This window comes from Centrocercus urophasianus, unplaced genomic scaffold (assembly GCF_019232065.1).
Source record: "Centrocercus urophasianus isolate 14NV4802_14NV808 unplaced genomic scaffold, USGS_Curo_1.0 seq_14, whole genome shotgun sequence".
Lineage (NCBI taxonomy): Eukaryota > Metazoa > Chordata > Aves > Galliformes > Phasianidae > Centrocercus > Centrocercus urophasianus.
Window position 1 is genome coordinate 23,850,098 of NW_024884586.1, and position 21,837 is coordinate 23,871,934.

General features: G+C 38.9%; 1 protein-coding gene across 2 annotated transcripts in view; it reads right to left on the reverse strand.

The window, feature by feature from the left end:
- Positions 1-1,712: 1,712 nt before the first annotated feature.
- LOC122157610 (neuroendocrine protein 7B2) overlaps positions 1,713-21,837 on the reverse strand; it is a 39,852-nt gene continuing 19,727 nt past the window's right edge. For both annotated transcript variants that reach the window (XM_042813456.1, XM_042813457.1), the window contains exons 3-6: positions 13,977-14,126; positions 10,906-11,018; positions 5,830-5,883; positions 1,713-2,157 (exon numbers count right to left, since the gene is read on the reverse strand). In XM_042813456.1, coding sequence (XP_042669390.1) covers positions 2,062-2,157; positions 5,830-5,883; positions 10,906-11,018; positions 13,977-14,126 — 413 coding nt within the window. In that variant the 3' untranslated portion in view covers positions 1,713-2,061. The remainder of the gene's footprint in view (positions 2,158-5,829; positions 5,884-10,905; positions 11,019-13,976; positions 14,127-21,837) is intronic.

Here is a 21,837-nt window from a genome sequence, read left to right on the forward strand (position 1 = left end):
TTTTTTTTTTTTTTTTTTTTTTTTTTTTTGCCATATATTTACCATATAGTTATCCTTTTGTTTTGCACTGGTACATACAAAAAGCTTTATAAAAAAAAAAAATCGTGTTTTTTTTCTTTTTTGTAATTAAAATGGCTTTTAATGTAGATAACAAGGACATGGTGTAACTTAAGTGTCTTTAAAAGTAGGTAAGAGTTGTGCAGCTGAGGAAATGCTGGAATTAGAGCAATGGAGCCACTGACCAACCAAAATCCTTTGTAGCAGTAGCAGGGCTGGCTGGGGTCAGAAGATGTGGATGACAATCTGGGCTTCTTGGGGCCACTGTGGTACCATGATCTCTGGTGATCAGATCTCAGGTTCATGCCACTGTACAGTCCTTTCTGTTCTGGAGGCAATCTTTGCTTTTCTGTAGCTCCCAATACCTGAGTGAATATTGAATGGGAGTGTGGATAGAAATAAGCATAGAAGATATGTCCCACCCCACAAGCAACTGGCCTGCTCTTGCCCTGCTTTGAGGAACTGAAAGCTGAAGGAGCTCAGCATTTCCTAGAAACTACTCAGTTTCCTGCCATGTGCAGTTATAAAGCCCACTCTTAGCTTTCCCTTCCAGCGCTTTTTTTTTTTTTTTTTGAAGTGAAAATAAGATGAAAGACATTATAGTTCAGCCTCGAATGGTGCTGAGTTTTGCAATCCACCCGTAAATAACTTGAGGAATGACTCCCTGCATGCATCAGTTATTATGAGTTACTTACTGGTAGGACAGAAAAAGCAAGTGCTGTGCAGTCATATTTGTGACGTTAAATCATATGTAGCTAGGACCTTTGGTTTCCGTTAGTCTTATCTGTTTTATCTAAAGGATCACTGTTATTTTATTATGTCTCTTTGTAGGACAGGAAAAGAAGCTATACGATTTTTTTTTTTTTTCATAGATTTGAAGTTCAAAGCTGTAAGCTAATGCTGTTCAAGTGCCACATGTATATAGCTTGTTTGGCCTGTATGTTTTCAGATGCATCCTGAAAATAAGAAAAAATCGTATTTGATTTTATATTCTTATGTTCAAGAAAGCCAGACCTCAGTTTGCTGCCATATAAAGTTCTTCTGCTTCTCCTAGCAGAAGAGCAGTATCAGTTTCCCATAGTGACTTCCAAAGCAGCTGTAGCTACCAGTGTTATGGACTACCACAGTTTTTCAGACCATCAGCTGCAATGACCTTCACATCCTGGGTCTGCATTCGAAGGATGCAGACACATCCTTCTTAACACAGATAACGGCCTCTGTCTTCACTTATCGCATGCTGGGGTCATTAATTTAAGCACTTCATAAAGCACAAATGCTGCTGCTAAGGCAAAAGAGCAGAGGGGGGAGATTAATTCTCCTTGATAAAGAAGGAATATGTGCAAGAGGTTTGGGGACAAGGAATGATTAAAACTAACAAAAGTATTCGAGTGGATGGATGCAAAAAGCAGCTCTTTAATTCTTAAACTTGCACAGAAATAACTGAGACGGATGAGCCTATGAAATATTTTGGAAAACATCACTTTGCAAACCTTGTAGATTGCTTAAATGTTTATTAAAATAGACCGAAAGCCAAAATTCTCTGGGTAAGATAAATACTTTGTCTTTGCTAAGTAACAATATTTGTGAACAAAACATAAAACTATAATTTTCATGTGTCAAACATAGTAACATTTAAGATTAAATGCTAAAGTCAGACAGGGCTTTTTTTTTTTTTTTTTTTAACATCTTCCTATTTACAAGTTTCTCATTAAGACCATTTACCTCACATTAGCTATTAAAGTGACGAACATTTTAAAAGTTTTCTCCATGACTAAAATAAAAATAACAGAAATGTCCTTTTACCATAGCTTAACAAAAAACAGAACCGTATTTTTGTTATCTAGGAGAACATACTGTTATAAATACAGCTGTTTTTCATCTGCAATTATATAAATAATAAACATGCTGCCATTCACAAGGATTTTAATAGATTATTATATATATAAGCAATATTACGATCTAGTGGAGGATGGCATGAGTTTTCATCATTCATTTTTATTGTACTTATTCAGGATCCTTGTCTTCATCTGAAAAATGTGGAACAGACTTCTTTGCTACAACGTTGTCCAATCGCTGTCCTTGCAGATATGGGTTCACACTCTGAAAAAAATTATTTATTCTTATTAGCAGCAGGGAAATGCAGAAAAGGTAATGAGGAATAGTGGATGTATGAATATATTTCTTATCTGTCAAATACTTACAGACCAGAAAAAGAAATTGCTCCCACAAAGAAAATCTACCGTCAGTCCTTGCTTTTTTTTTTTCCTAGTACTTCTCTGTGTATATGAAAATTTACTGTATATGTATGTATATGAGAATCCACTGTGTAAGAATAACTGTTGCTACATCACAGTGCAGGCAAGTGGAAGAGGCCTGCCCTGAGTATCGAACAGGCTGAGCTAACACTGTCCTTGTGCTCTGTTCCTCCTTTCCCAGGTCTGGAAAAAGATAGCAGGTCTACTCTCCTTGCCCTCAAGGTAGGACAAAACTCATTGGGAGCATACAGGTACACTTCAGCTTAAATCATTGTTCCCTGGTGGACCTCAAGCTGGGAGAAAATATAGTTACCACAGCAGCTTTGACTGATGTCTCTTCTTCAGCCCATCTCCTCACTGGGAAACCCGTATTTGCTTCCTTTCTTGATGCAGAGATAAAAAAGGAAAAAGAAATGTTGGCCCAGAAGCAAAGCCAAGTGAGGGTCTTGGCGTAGAAAATGGCCTCATACCACTGCCAGAAGGAGGGAATGCTGGAAAGAAGATCCCTGGCAAGGGTCTGCCTTCACTTTGCGCCATGTAAGCAGCCCAATGTGAGACTGAAGATGAACAGACCTTGTCTCATACTGTTTGGACATCACGGTCATGTAGAAAGCCTCTGCTTTAATTTTGTCTATGCCGATGAAATGAAATGTGCTAACTGTATTCTCAAGTATCAAGCCATTTTGCAGAACTCAAAAATAAACTTAACTATTGTTTACACAGATACAGTGGGTATAAATAAGATTCAAATATATGTTCTCTTCTTCACAGATATAGACAAAAAATTTAGTGCTGCTTTTTGATGACAATAAAAATTATTTGCCTCTCCAACTATAAACTTCGGAGGAATGCAGTTTTTCCAGTATCGCCTGATTTTCATTGTGCTGTTGCAGCTTAGAAACTACTTTTCCTGAGATGCTTCTTTTACTAAAACCTGTGAGTTCATAATAAGGCAAATGTATATATGTGTATATATATATATATATATAGTCCTAATAAATGCACTAAATATTTATTTTCAATTAATTATCTGTCAGAGTGGGAAAAGTTTTGTGATTTATCTCTATTTGTGCCTAAGCCCTTGGATTTGTCTGTATTTGGGGAAGAGATCATTAATTTTGCTTTGTTGTATTGTTTCTGAATGCTCTGCTTGCTACAAGTGAAAACAGAAAAATAGTAAGAACCAGAAATGAATGTGGAAAAATCTTTGAACATAAAACTAACACTAATTTAATGCTCTAAATTGTTAAAAATAAGACACATGTAAATAATTTGTTTGTGTTTGTTAAAAGAAGTTCTGTTTAATGTTAATTTAGTGAAATTCAGCTGTTGCATAAACTTCTAGGAATTATTTGAAGATTCTTAGGAAGATTAATTGGTCTTTTTTTGGACTGGTACTCTCTAGCTACTTTTTGAAATAAAGTAGAAGAGAATGAGAATACATTAAAAAAATGAATCCCCAGCAGACAAAAGAGAACACAAAATATAATGCACAAATTCTGGCTGATATGGATAAATTCTTTTTAATTCCATACAGCTGTGCTGAACTCAAAGCAGCGGAGGTCGTGAGGACCTTTGTGCGTAGCTCCAAGCCCACACCAATGTAACTCTGTTGTTACAGAACTGTCAGCCACTGAGGACCCCAGCTTATGGATGGGAGTGTGCTTGAGCCCAATTTCAGCAAAGGGAGAGTCGCTGATAAAATTAGAAGTCACTGGGGGCTGCCTCATTTACTCTGCAAAGTACAAATAATTGACACAGTAGCAAATAGCAAACATGTGCTTAATATATACGAGAAACATAGGTGTGTATATGTGTGGAGAGATGTATATTTACATGTATCCACATAAGTATATGTATATAAACTCAGAATATGTAGTTTTGCATAATCCCATGGTCCCCCTGCACAGCACTGTATAGATACAACACCTTCACTCTCTGTGGACAACCCAACTCCCAACGTGACATGCTTTAGTCTAAAAATGGGACTGTTCTGATCCCAAAGAGCAGTCCATTGCAGCAGATATCCTCAGCAAGCTCTGCTGTGCAGAGGGCACCAACAGGAGCACAGGGGGTCGGAGGAGGGGCAGGTGGGCTCTTTGCAATGAAGCCCAGTACTCTGCTGTTCTCACCCCTATGCTGCCCATCTGTTGATGCAGTGAAAATTCCAAATTGTTCATTGCAGCATAAGTAACCATTACAGTATTGCTCTCAAAATAAAAGAGAAATGTTTGCAATTATAATAAATTTACATCTAAATGATACACTGGGCTAAGAAAATAAATTTGCTGCAAAGCAAGAAGGTAAAGGTTCATCTCCTAAATGCTGGGCTGTCCCTGGCTGCAGGGCTATCATGTCTCTTCAGCCGTTATTCCTTTGGTATCTGTCTGACTACACCAGTCAGCATGCAAACAAAAAATGTGTATTTTTCTTGTGCCTGTGTTGCATTTATTATGCTGTTTTAATGAGCAGTAAATATTCCTGTTTCAAGAGTAAATTCTACTTAAGACTTAAAATAAGGTGCCCGCACTTTTTCTATTAACAAACTTGAAAATTAATTAAGCATAAGTGGGAGGCAGACACTGAGGTAAGGTAGATCACTAACTTATGATCAAACCATGTCTATTACCAGTGAGAATTCAGTCCATCCCTTTCTGGCAAAAACTTTACTTTTGAGAGTGAAACAAACTGAACAAATAAATCAATCAATAAATCACCTTCCCTTGCACTTCGAACATTTCAACTCAATGTGACTTAATTTGCAGTATAAACTGTGCTGTCATATTTTTCAAAGCTACTTTTTGACAGAGTTAGGCTTCCTAATGTAAAGTCCAGTTTTCTTCTTGTGAAAAATACACCATCAGCAAAACTAAAGAATCTGTGGGGAAGGGATTGCTTGATAAAGGACAGACTAACACTGCTGAAAAAAGAAAGAGAGAATGCAGTGGTGTGAACAGTGCAAAAATTCTCCAAAACATTCACCTCGTCCTCCCTTGTGCTGGGGCTGGCAAGATGAGGAATGCCCTCCTCCTGCTCTAACCAGCAAGTGGGACATGGAGCTGGAAGTTTAACGCTGAGCTGCATCATGGTGTGCAAGTTAATGGAATGACATTGGCTTAAGAGCAAAATCTGCTGCTATTCACACCAAAAGAATATTGAAATGAATGAGAAGAGGTGATTAATTTTGCCAATAGTTTTAATAGGAAACATTTTATTTGGTTTTAAAGAAACTTAAAGAATTTCAAGTGGGCTTATGCAATCAGAATCTCCACAATTAATACAAAGTTTGTGAACAAATGCTTTGCATTGAAGTGTGGCTTCTGAACACAACACGCGATGCAGAAAATTACATCTTGCACTCCATGGAGCTGCAGCAGTTTATCACAGAAAATTCCTGACTTTACAACTACCTGAGGTGTAATGCAGACACATTAGACTAACTTCATTTCAACAGCATGATTTTATCCTTATTAGCACTTTAGAAGATAAAGGAGCTATAAATTATTCTGATAGTTACCCTCTTTCTTCTTTTTGGACCACCGTTAATCTTCTCAAAGAGTAAGTTCTTGCTCTGGAAGAGGAGAAAAATGTAGCCATCAAATTCATTTCATTCTTCTAAGATACTGCTCTTGCTATTAAATACTGGCATGTGAACTTTTCAGAAGCAAGTTTAGATGGGTGCGTAGTTTTACGGGAAAGATAAACATATCCAAAATGTTAGCAGGAAAACTGAAGTAAACACTTGCAGTTCTTCAGGAGCAGTCAAGCTCATCAACAATTGCAAAGCTGCAGTTTTCTACTGTGCTGCACTGTATCTTTGTTTGTGCTTAGAAAATAAGGGTCACAAGTACGTGCTCAAATAATGACATAGATTGGAAGTTCCACATCATGTATTATGCAGTATAAATACATATATATTTTTAAAAAAAGAAAAAAAAAAAGAATAAAAAAAGATAAATAAGAGGAGGGGGATAGGGAGAGGGAATGCTGTCTCTGGTACATTTTCCTGTACGCTTGAGGTGACAAGCACAGAAGCAAAAATACTTCCCTTTTACAAGGGATTTTCTAATTCATTTTTAAAATTGTTTTCAGTGTCATTCCTACTGTTTTGTTGTCTTTGCTTATTCTTTTCCAGATATCAACACTTTCCAGAACAAAGTTCTGCTGAAATGAGTTCTGCGCCAACTCTTCCTTTGTTTAAGTAGTGCCCTCAATAAAGTTTAAAAAAACCATTTGGTCCATAACATTTTTAATGGCAAACCTTTTAAAAACTGCCAAAAACATCTTGGCAGAAAGGAAAGTTATGATGATGAGAAAAAAAAACAAGCACAAAACCCCTCTGACCATGGTTTATAAGAGCGCATCCACATATTGTTATATTTCATACAAGTAGTGAATTCTAATAAAGTCCAGAATAACACACACATGCTCAACACATTTTGCTTCAATTGTGTATCATGCAGAAAAACAAAACAATACCCTAACCTGAAAATGGAAGGAGAGAAGAGTTACATGTATAAAAGCTGAACACTGTATAAACAAGACCATTAATTCTGTTATAAACAACTGACCTAATGTTGATTATATAAATAGAAAGTGTAATTCTAGCACGAGACAAATTCACCAAACACTTCTACCCTCTGCACAAGCTTGATATGAGAAAAAACAAACATTTTCAAGTGTTACAATGAAATCTGCCAAAATTGTCTGTTTTGTACTTCTTGTGTTCATTAAGCCCAAAATTCGCGAGGCCTATCTCTTGCCCAACCTAAGTTATTTTATCTGAACTGTGCCAAAAAGGAACAGAGATTAAGTTGGCCAAGGGAGACATTCTTGGCTAGTCATGTGTCCAAACTTACTTAGGGAAAACATAAATTTAACATTTAAAAAAACAGCAACAACAACAAAAAAAAACCAAAAAAAAACAACCAAAAAACCCAACACAGACGTGTAAATTATTTTCTGTAGAAACCCAAGCACCATTGAATCCCCTCTTCATAAACTATTTGAATTTATACTTTTAATGAGAGGAAAAATATTGCTGCTGAAATAAATAAACTACCTAATTTAATGTTCCTGTCACTCCAGAAAATTCCTTATAATTGAAGTGTTCCTGCTCAAGATGATGGTATTGGCCTTGCCTGCCTGGGAATGTGCTAAGATTGTTTCTCCTACTTTTCAGCATTACGTGTAGTGCAAAGAGAATGGGCTTATGGAGCACAGTCAACGAGTGTGAATGGATGGCATGTCACAGTTCTAGAAACACATCCCACTGCATAACAGCTTCAGTTTGACTGTGAAGGGCTCCCCATTTACATCTTTCACCTGAGGCCCAGAGGGAGTGAAGGCACAGATCTCCTGGAGCTGGAGACAAAGCTCAGCTGGAAACAAGCTGCATGGCCAGCAAGGAAATGTGGCTTCAGGAGTGTGGAGGAGATCTCTTGTCCTGTTTTAGGGCTTCAGAGCTGCAGGAACAGCCATGGCACAAGGAACCAATGCTTTGTTCTCACTCCTGGAGCTTCCTGTTCATCTACAAGGTACTTGGAAGTGGGCATTTAAGGAAGAGAATTCAGGAGTTAAAATGCTTGCAATCAGTGCCAGAAGGATCAACTCTTTGATCCTTCTAAGGTCGGGGAAACTTGCTTAGGTCAGTAACAATCAGCAACTCTGAAATCTGGGCTTGCACAATTATTAAGCAAAAAGCGAAAAGGGAAGTTGCATTTGCAAGGATGCATGCTTTCAGGAGCAGTTTTTTGTTCCCATATCAGCCAATGTGCAGCCCATCAGGAATATCAAGCATGACAACTTATATCGCCAATCATACTCCATTGAATTCGACAATGTGTATCTACTGTCTGAAATTGAAGGGGGAGGCACTGGCTCACTGCAGTCCCCTAAATAATCACCACTGCCCAGCCAGATACTTAAAAATGTCAGTTAGCAAAGCAAGATGCACTTAACATTGCTCATTACAACTGAAGCTGGAATAAAAGGAAATCTGCGAGTGACTACTTTCAGGATTTCAGTAAAATTAGGAAGCCAGAGATGGCAACTTCTTTTAACAAGGAGTTCAATTTGTTGCCTGTTTTTATCCCTGCTTCCTATTTGCCTCTCTTTGTGTTGGCCCAGTTCCCTCCTCTGCAGCTGATAAGCACAACTGGCATTATTTCTACCCTGAGACTGAAATTTCATCCACTGCTTCAGTAGAAAGAAGTGTTTTTGAAAAATACCGTTGCTTTTAATTTCCTATTTGTACTGATACTGGTGTCAGAAAATACAGCTGAACTTCCTTCCTCTTTTTAACCCCTACATGTGGTACTGGTTGGCACTTGGGGGTTCAATCATTCTAAACCTCATTTGTACATAAGTTATTTACAGTAAGTGTATTTACAATACAAGTATCTTCATGAAAACCTTTCTGGGTGCCAAGAACACATCTTCAGACCATTCAAAGAGTCAAGCTGCAAAATACAAAAAAGGCAGACCCTAATGGACAATACCTGCCTCCTGCACAAAAATGTCTGAACTGGTGGGAAAAAAAGTTCTTTAGCCTGAAATCTCAGAAATCATTGTTGCACACTGGAGTCGTGACCCATCTTACTGTTTCCACTATGTCTGCACATGAAGGATAAAGAAGGGTCTTCTCTATGTGAGGGGAAAGGAGGAAAGAGTATAAGCTGTGTGTCTTCCCCTATCAACAGAGCCTGTTCCCAGACTCCCAGAGGTGAACACATTGGTACTAAGAAAGTTCCACCGGACAGAAGGATTCTTCCTGTATCTTTCCTCTCCCTACTCAGTGTACATTTATCATGATTTATGTATTCATAACTTCATATGTGTTAGCAAATTTTTACACATGATGGTTGGCATCTGAATGGTATCACACTTTGCTACACAAGACAACTTCTAAACTTATTTACCACTGTGGAATACATTACACTGGGTATTGCACTGGTCTGCCAGCTTTGCAAACACCAGAGTTGGTCACCAAATGAAACCTTTATAATAGCTGATTTTTATAGTGCTTTTCTGCAATTATTATTCCAGAGAGGGAAGAATAACCAAAACAGCCATAAAATCACTATCACTGTATTTCCTAATCTTTCTAACATGCAGTGATATCCAAGGAGGAGGCAGCTGGGGCAATACTCCTGGATTTCATCAGAACATTTACTCATGTACATTACCAGCTGTTTCATCTCTAATCAAAAAGATCTGGGCTTGGCTCCACTACAGCTAGATATGATTACTGCCTGGGATCTAACGCTCTTTTTTAAATCCATGTGTGAGTAGTTTTTTCCCTGAATTAACAGTGATGGATGGAGAAATGAAAAAAAAAGGCCAATGTTCTTGTGATCAAACTAGTGATTACCTATAATTTGTTAAGCATATAGGTTGCTGATGACAATGCAGTACGTACACTGATTCTGAAATCATGCTGCAGGCCAAAGATCTGCAGAAGTGTTTTTATAGTCTTCAAAATGGCATTATGAAAGTAAATTACTTTTGAATAGTAAGAAAACTAACAGCATTATCTGGCATAAATAATAAAGTTCACCATCTGGTGTTTTTAAAATGAAAACCTTTGATAGTAATTACTTAGAACGCAATGAGGGTTTCCAAAATTTGGATTTTTGGCATGATTCTCTCCAGAAATTTAGCACTCACATAAGTAATTAAGGCTATAAATCTTACACTGGTTCGATTGTGAATGATGAATCACTGTCTCACAATTACAGCAGAAGAAGAGGCTGCCAAACTTGTATATTTATCGATACATGCTTAGAAAGCACTGGCTTAGGGCAATCTTAAGAAAAGTGCTGTAATAATGCATAATGAGATTTCGTTATTTGCTCTAGAAGCATAAATTATGATCATTGTTATTGTTTTCCTGGCGCCTGAAGATGGATTTGGGATTGGACATTCAACTGATGTAATCTAAGATTAAGTGGCAGAGCTCTCTTTGGAGCCTCTAGCTGCAGAAATAGTCTAGCTGGAGTTATTAAAGTATTGTATGTGTAGAGCAAGAGTTTTGCCCTCAGTGTAGCACATAACGCATAAAATAGGTTTTCAAGGAAATTCAGTAACATAGCTCTGGGAAAGGCCACTGATGCTCCACATAATCCAACAGCAGTGGAAGGGGAAGTCACAGCTGGGAGCGGTGTTGGGGTATGAAGCGGACCTGGGCACCCACTGCTATACCAGGGCTGCTCCAGCCCGGTGTATATCAGGCTCTCACAGGGGCCCTGCTATGTTTTGAAACCTCGTGCTAAAATCTGCACTGAGTTTGGTTACAGCGCAATGCAGTTCGAAATGTGGTTTGCTGCATTTGCCACGCACATACATAGTTGTCATGCTTTGGGACATAATGAGAGAATGATTTCTATTTTCTGCTTCCATGGGCTTTTCATCAATCCTTCTTCCTAGCCTCTATTTCTGTATTTTTAAAGGCCAGTTCATCTTTCTGAGAAGCTCCCTTCAGGGTGACAGATCTACCATCAATGAGCTCATTATGCTCCCTGTGAATCCTGACATCCCATGCAGCAAAGCCCAGGGCCACATGCGGCAGACCCACCAAGAGACAAGTACTCACCCACTTGCCAGTGCTGGGATAGTTGTGCTCTGGATCGAAGAGGTGCTGGTGCAGCTGGTACTCCCTGCTGAACTCCGCGGTGTCCGGGGTGTTCTCTAGGCACCCATCATCCACTGCAAAAGCACATTAGAAAGCACAGTGTTGTGTTTAGTGGTTTTGAAATACTGTGCCACTTTTAGCAGCAAACTTCTTAAACGTGGTTTTGCAGTTTAAAAAAAAAAAAAAAATCTAAGCAACTGGACAACTGGAAAGTACCTATTTATGTTGTTTGTTTCTCTGTCTCTTTTGAAAAGAGTTTGTCAAGATGTACGTAAACCTTTTTTAAAGAATACAACTTAATGAAACTCTAAAACTAAACAATCTTATTTTCCAAGTTCTCCTTTTCGTTTCTCTTTTAAATCAGTGATTGAGATTAATTTTACATAGAACTGCATGTTCTGCTGATTTGGATGGAATCCTATTTTCATTTTTTAATGCCCACAGGAGGTGGTAGAAATTGTTTAGGCAATATTTTAGAATTTCATGGTTAAATGAGTAAGAAAAGGCAGTTTCCTGCACTAAGTAGCTCTTGGTAGAGCTACATTTCTGGCTTGCTACTTTGTTGAAAATGGCTGAGAATTGTTTACATGTCTTAAGCTACCTTTAAAAACATGATGTCGCAGAAGTTGTATGCCCTGGCCATTTCTGCAGATCAGTAGCAAACGTAGTGAGTGCAGAAACCTCCTTTATCACAGTGAATGATTTTGCAGACAGTATCACATCAAGAATAATATCCTCTTAAGAACTCTTCTTATGGACTATTTACTATTTAAGCAACTTTTCAGGACCAGACCAGCCCTCTGTGCAGAGCCTGTTTGTGGGGCTCCATTCCCACTGCCAGCATCAAGTGCTTGCAGCCCCAGCAGCTCCCAGCCATGGCCAACCAGATCCCAGCACTTAGGGCATTTTGTGGGGCAGCCAAACTGCTGCATCTGCAGGCACAGACATTCCAGAGGGGACCATCTCTTCTGTCCCTGTGTGATCATCAAGTAAAAAACTTGCAGAGGGACTGTTTTTCCCTTGGATACGGGAAACAGACAAGACTAGACTTAAAAATGAATTAATGTAATCCTCTAAGGTTTATTCTAAATCCAGTGGATTCTCCTTTCTCTCTTTTCTTGTTAGGAAGCAAAAAAAAAAACCCCAAAAAAACAAAACAAAACAACAACACATCACTAGTAAGAAACAGGGCAAAAGTAACCACGAAGGTTAACTAACCCTGAAACCACTGTAGTTTAATAGTTTCTTAAAAATTGTGTCAGTCTCAGAAGGGACAGGGTTAACCAACCCAACAGACAAGAAAGTGACAACAGAAACATGGATTATCTCCTCACGGTGTGGTGTCTATGCCTTTGTGTCTTCTACCCAAAGAGAAGCTGGACATATGTCTGCCCTCTGTGACTGCTAATCAAAAAGTCTTCAAGCTCAAGTGCTTGAGGCTTATGTATTCCTGCTGTGGAATGTGCATGTGTAGACAGTGACTGGAAAAATTGTTTTCCATTAAGCAAATCCACAGACCTGATTGAGGAAGGCCTCCGGTAATTTGTATGCATAATACAGTTTTAACAGTCACCACTTGAATTTCCATTTAAGGCTCCGAAAAACATTTTACTCTAATCCTAGCAGATGCTATCTTCACCCACAGCATACCTATGGCAGAGTTTATCTGCACAGACCGCACTTCTAGAGGAATTCCTCCTGTGCTCAGGTCTGACTGTACTGCTCTGAATAACAACCTTTATTTCGCTTAAGAAAGAAAAATTGAAGGGATTTTCAAGTAATTTCTCTGGAAACCATGCTTTTATTATTATTTTTTTTTTACCTGGTCACTAATACAAGTTGGATGGGCAAGCAAAAAGTGTTCTTCTTTATCTAAGAAGCATGTTACTGTGTGTGAGGAAACCTAAAACCCATCATTTGCAACCTGTCAGACAACAGCTACATTGAACAAATGGAAGATGATATGTTCTTTCAGAAAATACAGTCATATTACCTAATGGGCTGTAATAGAAGTAAGTGGTGAAAACTATTCGATTTTTTAGTATTTTTGAACGAAATGTAAAAACACTCTTTGCAAAACTTCCCATGACTTTTTTTTAAAAAAAATCAATTCTAAGCTAGTTAGAACAGTTTTAATAAAACTACAGCCAACTGTTCTGCATTATCCAAGGAACGTAAATGAAGACTAAACAGAAAAGATTTTGAAAAGATCTCTTAGCTCACAAATAAAAAATGAGAGACAAAAAAAGAAGTGCTCATTCCCATTCCCAATTCCAGCCAATGGGCGTTTTACTACTACTTTCAGTACTGGAAATCATTCCTTGGCTCAAATAACAGGAAAAAGATCCGTTTCCTTAGGGTATGTCTATATCATGCACACAAAGTGCTGTTTCCAGGTCCTTGAGCACTATCCACTGTGGATGCATCCAGCCTCATGGTGTGGCAGGGACCCACGGGTGTCCCAGGTGCTGCACCATGATCACCTTCCCCAGCTACTCTGCACTGCTCGCTGACTGGTAATGAGTTGGGGTACGGCCACACAGTGCTCCAATTCTTGGCGCAGATGCACCCTGAGTGAGCTATAAAGCCATGTGGATGGGAGCCAAGGTATCTTAAATATTGACTCATGGTCTGGGTTGGAGATCAGGGCAGACAGTTTCATTCCTCTTGGCACAATGAAAGCCTCTAAAATAAGGGTAAACCTCATCTGTACAGAACGATAACTTTTTCAGGATCCAGCCTAAAAATGAACTCCCTCAGGAACAAGATGTTGTTATAAATCTTGCCATCTTTTCTCCAAGGTCAGGTTGCTCTCTTTCCCCACACCTTTTCTAGCAGTCATATATCAGTACAGGAAGTGCACATATTAAAAGAAATCTCATCTTGAACACCTGATTGCTCTACAGGTCTGTTCCTGGCATACAGAATGAAAGGAAAAACCCACTGGTGATAAGCGTCGTGCTGCTTAGTATATCACTAGAAAGCCCAGCAGCACAGCCCGTACAGAAGTGTGAAGGTCATGGCAGAATTACCTGTTTTCCCAATAGGACAGGGGTTTGGAGGGTCAGGATAGCCTTGATCTTCACTGAAATCCTTTGGTATATTATCTCCTGTCAGTTCAGCCACGATGTTTGGGATATTGCCGTAAGGACCCAGGTGCTGGAGACCCTCATGTGCTCCACCTAGCAAAGATTTGTACACAGTTGTTTTACAAGATGAAAGGCATAAGACCAAGAAAAAAAAAAAAATAAAAAAATAATAAAAAAATTAAATGGAGACAGATCCTAGTTGAAGTTTCAAGACTCTGTTTTTGAAACATTGGCCATGATTTAAATCAGATGACTTCGGTAATGAGAATTGAATCTAGGAAACAAAGTCAGCCACTTATTATAAACCTCATTTTCTCAGTTTTTAAACTATGCAAGTTGTAGGTAAGTAAATGCAAAGAAAAAGGAATATGAGACAATAACAGAAATTAAAATGTTTACTTCACAATCATCCTCACTCACTGATGATGTTATGGTTCAGTGACGCAAGTAGTAAATGAAGAAGATACAGTAAGACAGCATTGTACCAAGTTAATGACACCGTAAAAAGAAATGGTCCCATGCATACAGCCTAGAAATACCTTAGTAAGTTCAGTCATGGGAGGGAATCTAGGATACTGTACCAAATTTTGTTGTATACACTCATAAAGAAATATTTTAACATTGAAGCACTTATTAAGTACAAATTTCAGTTTCCTAGTGAAAAGAGGTAAAGTGCCCAAACTGTTAATGGAATTCCTATGTACACACACCTACACTGCAGTCATTTTGGTGCCTTTGGCACTTTTTCTTAACAGATGAGTTATGCATTTATATTTGCCCTATGGGACTCGGGCACCATGACAAGGTCACTGCAGCAACGTGCCATGCTGTGGCAGTGCAGCAGGTCACCATAACCCCGCAGGGCAGGGCAAGGAGAGGTGCTGCCTGCTCCTGGGCAAACACAATGCAACCAGTGTCTCACAGCTAGTGGGAACGGAGAAGGCAGAGTGGCTCTCCTCCTCCCCATGCACCTCAGCCTGCACTCCTCCACTGTGACTTCCATGAGAGGTCTGGGAAGCAAGCTCAGGCCAATCTTTCTGTATTCTTTTCTACAATTACTCATGTGCTCAAGGTTGTTGTTCTGTGTGCACACATTACTGGTCAAATGTATCTAAGTATCTAAGTGAAGCCCAGCTGCTTGAGGAGTTTTCTAAATGCTATTGTAGAGCATTCTTTTGAATTTTAGACAAATGAAAACTTAGTTTCAAGTATGAGCTTTTGCTCTGCCATAAAACAGATGCCACACACGCTGCAACAGCTAATGTGGCTATTGAGCACTGAGACAGCTGTGTAATGGCAGAGCAACACATTGTACAACTCCAGATACGGAAAAGTAGCAACACACAGCCCCCTGATAGACTCCAGTAACAATGAATGAGAAGAAAAGGAATTCGTACAATGGGAAAACGTGAATTAAAAAGTAAGCGCAGATAAAATAGGGTAAGTAGCATGACCACTGTCTGATCACTATAAAACCTTATTTTCAATTTATATAACTTTCATAGATCCAAAAGGTAGGAACAAAGCTTCTCAAAATGCATCTCCTCCAGAAGAACTCAAGCATTCCTGCTCTGAGTCACAATAAATACTACCTGCATAAACGGCATCCTATATGCAGCTAAGCGTTGTAAGCTGAAACTCTGCCTTTCAGAAACTGCTAGCTTTAGGCAGTCTTAAGAAATTTCACATCCATTTCTACACTGAGAAGTACTAGTTCTGTCAAGTTATTTGGAGATTGCAAATGACCAATTGGAAGTTGGCATTATAGTACTAGTTAGTGTATAAGCATATGTCTTTCAATTTTATTTCCCTATTTTTTCCCTTTAAATACAAGTTTCTTATTTTGCAATGCGATGTTGAAAGTAAGTTTTACACAAACATAGATGAAGTCCTGTTAAAACTGTTTGCAACTGTGTTATATGAGGTTCTCCCTTATAGCCGACCACAAGACCTGACACTAAAGCCAGAAAATTGTTATGACTTTATCATACATTTACAGTTTATAATCAACACAAAGATGATGCTTGTAAGAACTGTATAGATTCACAGTCATGCTATGGTTATGCATTAAAAATCGTATAACATACATGTAATCTAATGTCACTCAAACATGTAGTGTATAGCATAAAATTTTTCTTTTGTACTGAGCTCCTTCACATGAAGATTGATTGCATATCTGTACTTAAAAGCATCAGATTATGATTCTGCAGTAAACGAGAGAACCACATAATCAATACGTGTTTGAACATCCTATATACAATGTGATTCACTACAGGACAATCCATCAGATGCAAGCATATCTACCCTTGCATGTGGTGCAGACCTCTTGGCACCAAAGCTCCATCCATAAAGAAAACAGAGGTACTTAGCAGGCTCCAGTGTGCTATATATACATGCAAGTTTAAACTGACTGCCAAGAATCCCTTTGACTGAGTGCAAAACAATCTTTTTATATTAATATAAAGGATTGTTTCCTTTAGGTATAAATGTTCAGGATCATTTAAGGGTTTTTCCTTTCTTTCCGAAAGAACTGGAGACAATAGCACCTGCTCTGGTGCCATAATTTAGCACACTTGAATGATTTAATAGCATTAGTGAAGTTCATTCCTCATTAACTGTGATAAATAGCACACTAAGTCAAGACTGCAGTAATAAAAATGAAAAGCTACGAATATACCAAATGGGAGTATAATGTACGGTAATGCACAAGCTGCATTAATTTGGGTATTGTGATGTTACCGATCTGAAGAAACATATCAGAATTAAACACACGGCAGCTAACAAGTCAAAACATTGTAATACAAACATATACACTGCCATGTAAAAAATAGCACGAGATGGCTCTCTTGAACTGGGACCAAACCTCGAGGTAGAGACTGAAGGAAAAAGACAAGAAGACTAAATACTGAGGAACTTTTTGTAATTCCCTGTCCAAGTGCAGCATGAGAGACACCACTGACGAACTGTTTGAAACCAGATTAGAGAAACCCAGAGGAATCATGCAGAGAACACTCCTGTAATGAGAAAGAGCAGACTGGAGAGACCTATGTTTTTCCCATCTCTGCTTACTTCTCATATGAACTGGTTTTTGTGCACACCATATTAGCAAAAAAAAAAAAAAAAAAGAAAAAAAAAAAGAAAAAAAAGCAACTCACTCCCTTTTGTGCTTGGGATGTCTCTGAAAGCATGTGGTTATTTTAGCTCCCTACAGGATAATCTGGAAGTTTAGGTCTTTTAGACTGAGGTCTGTATTGTCATAACTCAGCTTTGAATTTCATTTAAAAGATATGCATACACACAGCCACCATCTGATAATGGCTGTGAACTGTTGCAGAGTGAAGAAGAAAACATGGATCAATGCATCCCTGCATTCGTGCAATTCTGGAGACCTCTTTGATTATCTCACCAACTGCCAATGTCATCGCCATTGGAGATACTTGGAATGACTGAAAATCTCAAGTGCTTTCATTTTCAGCTCATATCCCTGTAGCATCAATACTATTCATGTGTATGGGAGGACAACACAACTGCTGCACTCTTGGAAGGAAAAAAGAAAAAAAAAAAAAAAAAAGAGGGGAAGGAGAAAGAAAGAAAGGGGAAAGGAGCAAGCAGTTTCATGCCAGTATTAAATACTTTCCCTGATGAAACAGATCTGATGGAAAAGCTGAAATTCTGGTTGCTGCTACTGGTGGAAACAAAAAACAACTGATCAAATCTTTTCTCAGAAGCAATCCTTCACACTGAATACAAACAGTCAGCCCCGCTCTCCGAAAGAGCCATTTTAACAAAGCCAGAGAATGGGTTTTCAAAAACTTTAAAACGATTATAGAACATTTCAAGAGAAATAATGGGGCATGCTTCCTTTTCAGTCTGAATAGAACAGTTTCCTGCATCACTGTACAGAAAAATTTACCCCATTTATAAATGCAGAAAAGAGGTGGTTTGGCTAATCAGTGTAGGAAAATAAAATAGAACTGATTTTGAGTGTCAGTTGTGAGTAAACATATACCATGTACCAAATTAAGACTTTTTATTAGCAGAATAATGCGCACTGTCCTAGATTTCACTTTTTGCTCTTAAACATCCAATTAGGAGCAGATTCCTGAAGTAGCCAAGCCCTCCCCAGATGCATGAGGAAACATTCCCCTGAGTGAGAAGTGCTCCTCTTACCATCTTGATCTGCACAAGCTCCAACAACTGTAAGCTGCAAGGCAGGACTGCCATACCTTCTCCCCTTGTACGAGGCTCTTGTGGGCAATCAGGAGATGAAGTATACAAAACCCATCCGACATGTCCACCTTTTTGCCATTTTTCCTCCACAGTGGTGAGCACAGAAAATGATAGACAATGAAATGTGTTGCTGGAGAGGAATTCTTCACATGGGGAGACTCCTGGCAGCTATTTGCAGCCATCTTGCATTTCACTAGGTGTGTGAAGCAAACTGACCTGTCCAAGAACTCCAGCAGAGAGCATCCCAGCTTTGTTATTTCTCAGCTGTGAGTTAATCAGTGATATTTTTAAAAGTGTTAAATAGAGATACATTATCGCCTTTGCTAGTGTGCAAAATGTTTTGCTAATCTAGACTATTAGTTCTTATCACTGGTAAAATCTTCAGAACCTTTTCCAGTGAGCCCTCTCTGATCCAGAGATAGTTAATTTTCCTTCTGTTAGCTCTCCATTCCACCCCGCACTTTTGATATGAACCACTCTGCTCTGCCTACTTTCTCTGTGTCACTGTGTCGTTCAAAAGGGATGTCTCATCCCTAATCAAAGGTAAATGTGCCAGTGTGCTTTCTGATGCTCTTGCATCTTGAAATTGTACACCAGCCTCTAATATCCTTTTCTTAACTGCAAGACTCCTCACCATTTAATCTGGTAAAAAAATCCCAAAAGCAAAAAAAAAGCAAGCAACACATTTTCATTTTCCTTATCCTTTCCAACATCACCAAAATCTTTAAAGCCCCTAGTGCTATTTTCCCCTGCATCTTCAGCTAGCTTCATCCAAGAGAGTCCCACACTTCGTTGCTGAGACTTATTAAGGTCAGAAAATAGAGGCAAAGAAGAAATTGTAAATGATCACATTTTCTCCATTCCAGAGAAGTTGCTAAATCAAAGAACAGGTAGAAGAGCTCTCACAGGAGAATCAAGAATGGGAAACCGCAAGCCTAGCCAACTTCCCTACTCATTCAAGAGCAAAACCCAAGAAAACTACAGCTGTACTGCACAAGTATCCTGAATTTCGGAGTCAGCTTCTCCTCTCCCTAATGGTACAAAAATTCTTATAACTATAAAGATTGTTTTTTCTTTTCTCTGCAAAGGAACACATTTCTTTCAATGTCTTTTCTAAAGCTTTAAACACACACATCACACAATTACTGATCTTATTTCCAGTGAATGATTCACTTTTATCCCATATTTTAATTACAAACAGTACAAATAATTAATATATGAAATGCTTTTATTGTGAAATAGTTGGGACAAAGCAACGCCCATGCCTCTCTCACAAAGAATTTATAACAGTAGATTATATGCCATTATTAGTCATTACTCAAATTGCAAAGACAATACAAATATCCAGCTGCTCACTTGTTGACAGAGCACAAAAGAAATCTTACATCTCCTTCTATTGAGCAGTCCTGTAATGGTGATATTAATTTGCCCCGCACCCTGAGCAGAAAGCTTTCTCACTTCACCATGTAGATAAGCTCCTATTTATATGAAGTGCAACCTGCAGCAGCAGGCAGTCCACACTGGCTTCCAGCTTCTGTGCATCATCAGCAGGGCCATGTCCAGGAAGCAGCACACACCTGCACCTGGCATAGAGTGATCTTGCCAAAAAACTTGCGAGGAGCACACGACTTTATGAAACAGAGAGGAAGCAGATGGCCTAATTTATCTCATGAGGTACAGGATGCTATTTCTTTCCTATGAATGCAGTTGTGCCAAATAAAGACCAGAGGCACTTTATTTACTGGCACTGACTCTGTGAGACGTCCAAAAAATCCCTCACTGCCAACCTACCCAGGCATTGGCACCCACTGGAGTAATCAGAGCAGGCCAAATGTTGCTCTTCAGCACTGTGATAGGGACTTGGGCCAGCAACCTGCCGCACTTGTGCATCCCTGTGGGAGGAATTGGCTTCTTTCAGACACTTGCCCAGTGGCCAGGAACATTCTGCCCCTCGTTCATTCCCTAAGCAGCTATGAGGGCACTGCTGAAAGCATGCACAATGGCAAGCGCAAGGAGAATAGTTTTGGAAACCCCTGGAGCATGCCAGAGATCTTATCTGCTGCACACTGCACCACAACCAAGGAAAGCAAGAATCTCCTCTTTGTCCAGAAGTTTATAATATCTTTTCATAGAACTAAATAAATAAAGGAATCTTTTCTTACTGCAAGTTAATTTAAAATCCATATGGAAGCAGGGGAAATGCACATGATGTGAGAACAATTACAAAAAGGTATAAATCCTAATAAATGCACCCAAAGACTTGTTTTATTCATGAGAAAGAACAAGCAGGGAAAAATATTAGTATACAAGAACTCATCATAATTTAACTAATCTTCACTGACAGATTTTTAAACACTTCTGGGCATTTTTCATTGATACATAAGATTTTATAATCTTGTGTTAAATTTCTACATATCATCTGCCAACACAAGAAAACAGTGTACTGCAAAGCATCAGATAACCAGGAGCTATCATTTTTCACCTTCTCAGATTTCTTATCTCTCTTATCAGTTAATCTCCTCCTATCCGCATCTAAAATACATAATCTGCTGCATAACCATTTGTGTAATCTCATTCTAATTTATTAATTAACTTTGGGTACCTGAAATCTACCTCAGTCCCCACAGACCTGGCACTTGCCTTGCCCCAGAGGGTCCCATCTCAACCTGCTTTGTCTTTTGGAATTACCCCCTGAAGATGGCTTTTTGAGGTTCCAAAAGCAGAGGTCACTTTATCTTCTTGGTTATCCAGAACAGGGATGGGTAGTAACACCCCACTCCCTCCTGAACCATGATATTATGGGCCAAACTTTCTAACTCTTTAATAAAATAAAGAGCAAATAAATCACCGGACCTCATTTTTCTCCTGTTTACGAATTTACAACTATAATCCATTTCACATGCAATTTCTTTGTAGAACTCTGTTGCATCACTTGCTCAGATGAAGAAAACACACTTTAAAGCACTGCTATCATTTGGCTCCTAACTTTTAAATACAGAATTAGCATTCCATACTGCTTCTCCTGGGGCATGCACCACAGCCCGATATCATATTTCTGGCTACATTTGGCATCATAATTCTGGGAGTAAAATGTAAAGAAAATAGTAAGCATTTTCAGTAAAGCCTGTACAAATTAGTATATAGAAAAGCTTTACCAATTTCACTTTACATTACAAATCCAAAATGCCCATATTAAATTTCGAAGTAATATTTGCTGGATATTTTCAGTAATATGAAAAGAAAACAGAACAACTACAAATCCCTGAGGGCAGGGACTCGTGGAGAGATGCTGAGGATCAATTTTGTTTGTTCAATGTCAGACCCATAACGCACTGTTTGATGAAGCTCTTGTGCGCTTCAGCAGAAGACGACCCACTGTGAATGTAACTTTATGTTGAGCTGCAGCAGGACTTTCTCTATAGAACAGATACAACAATCCAAATCCCGAGCTATTGTGTGGTCCCTTTGCACCAAACTGACACCGCAAAATAGCCCCAAGGCAGCCTACTGGCTTGTGGGAGGTCTGCTCTAGTGCAGTGGCACTGAGCCAGCCCAGCGCTGGCACTGCTACACT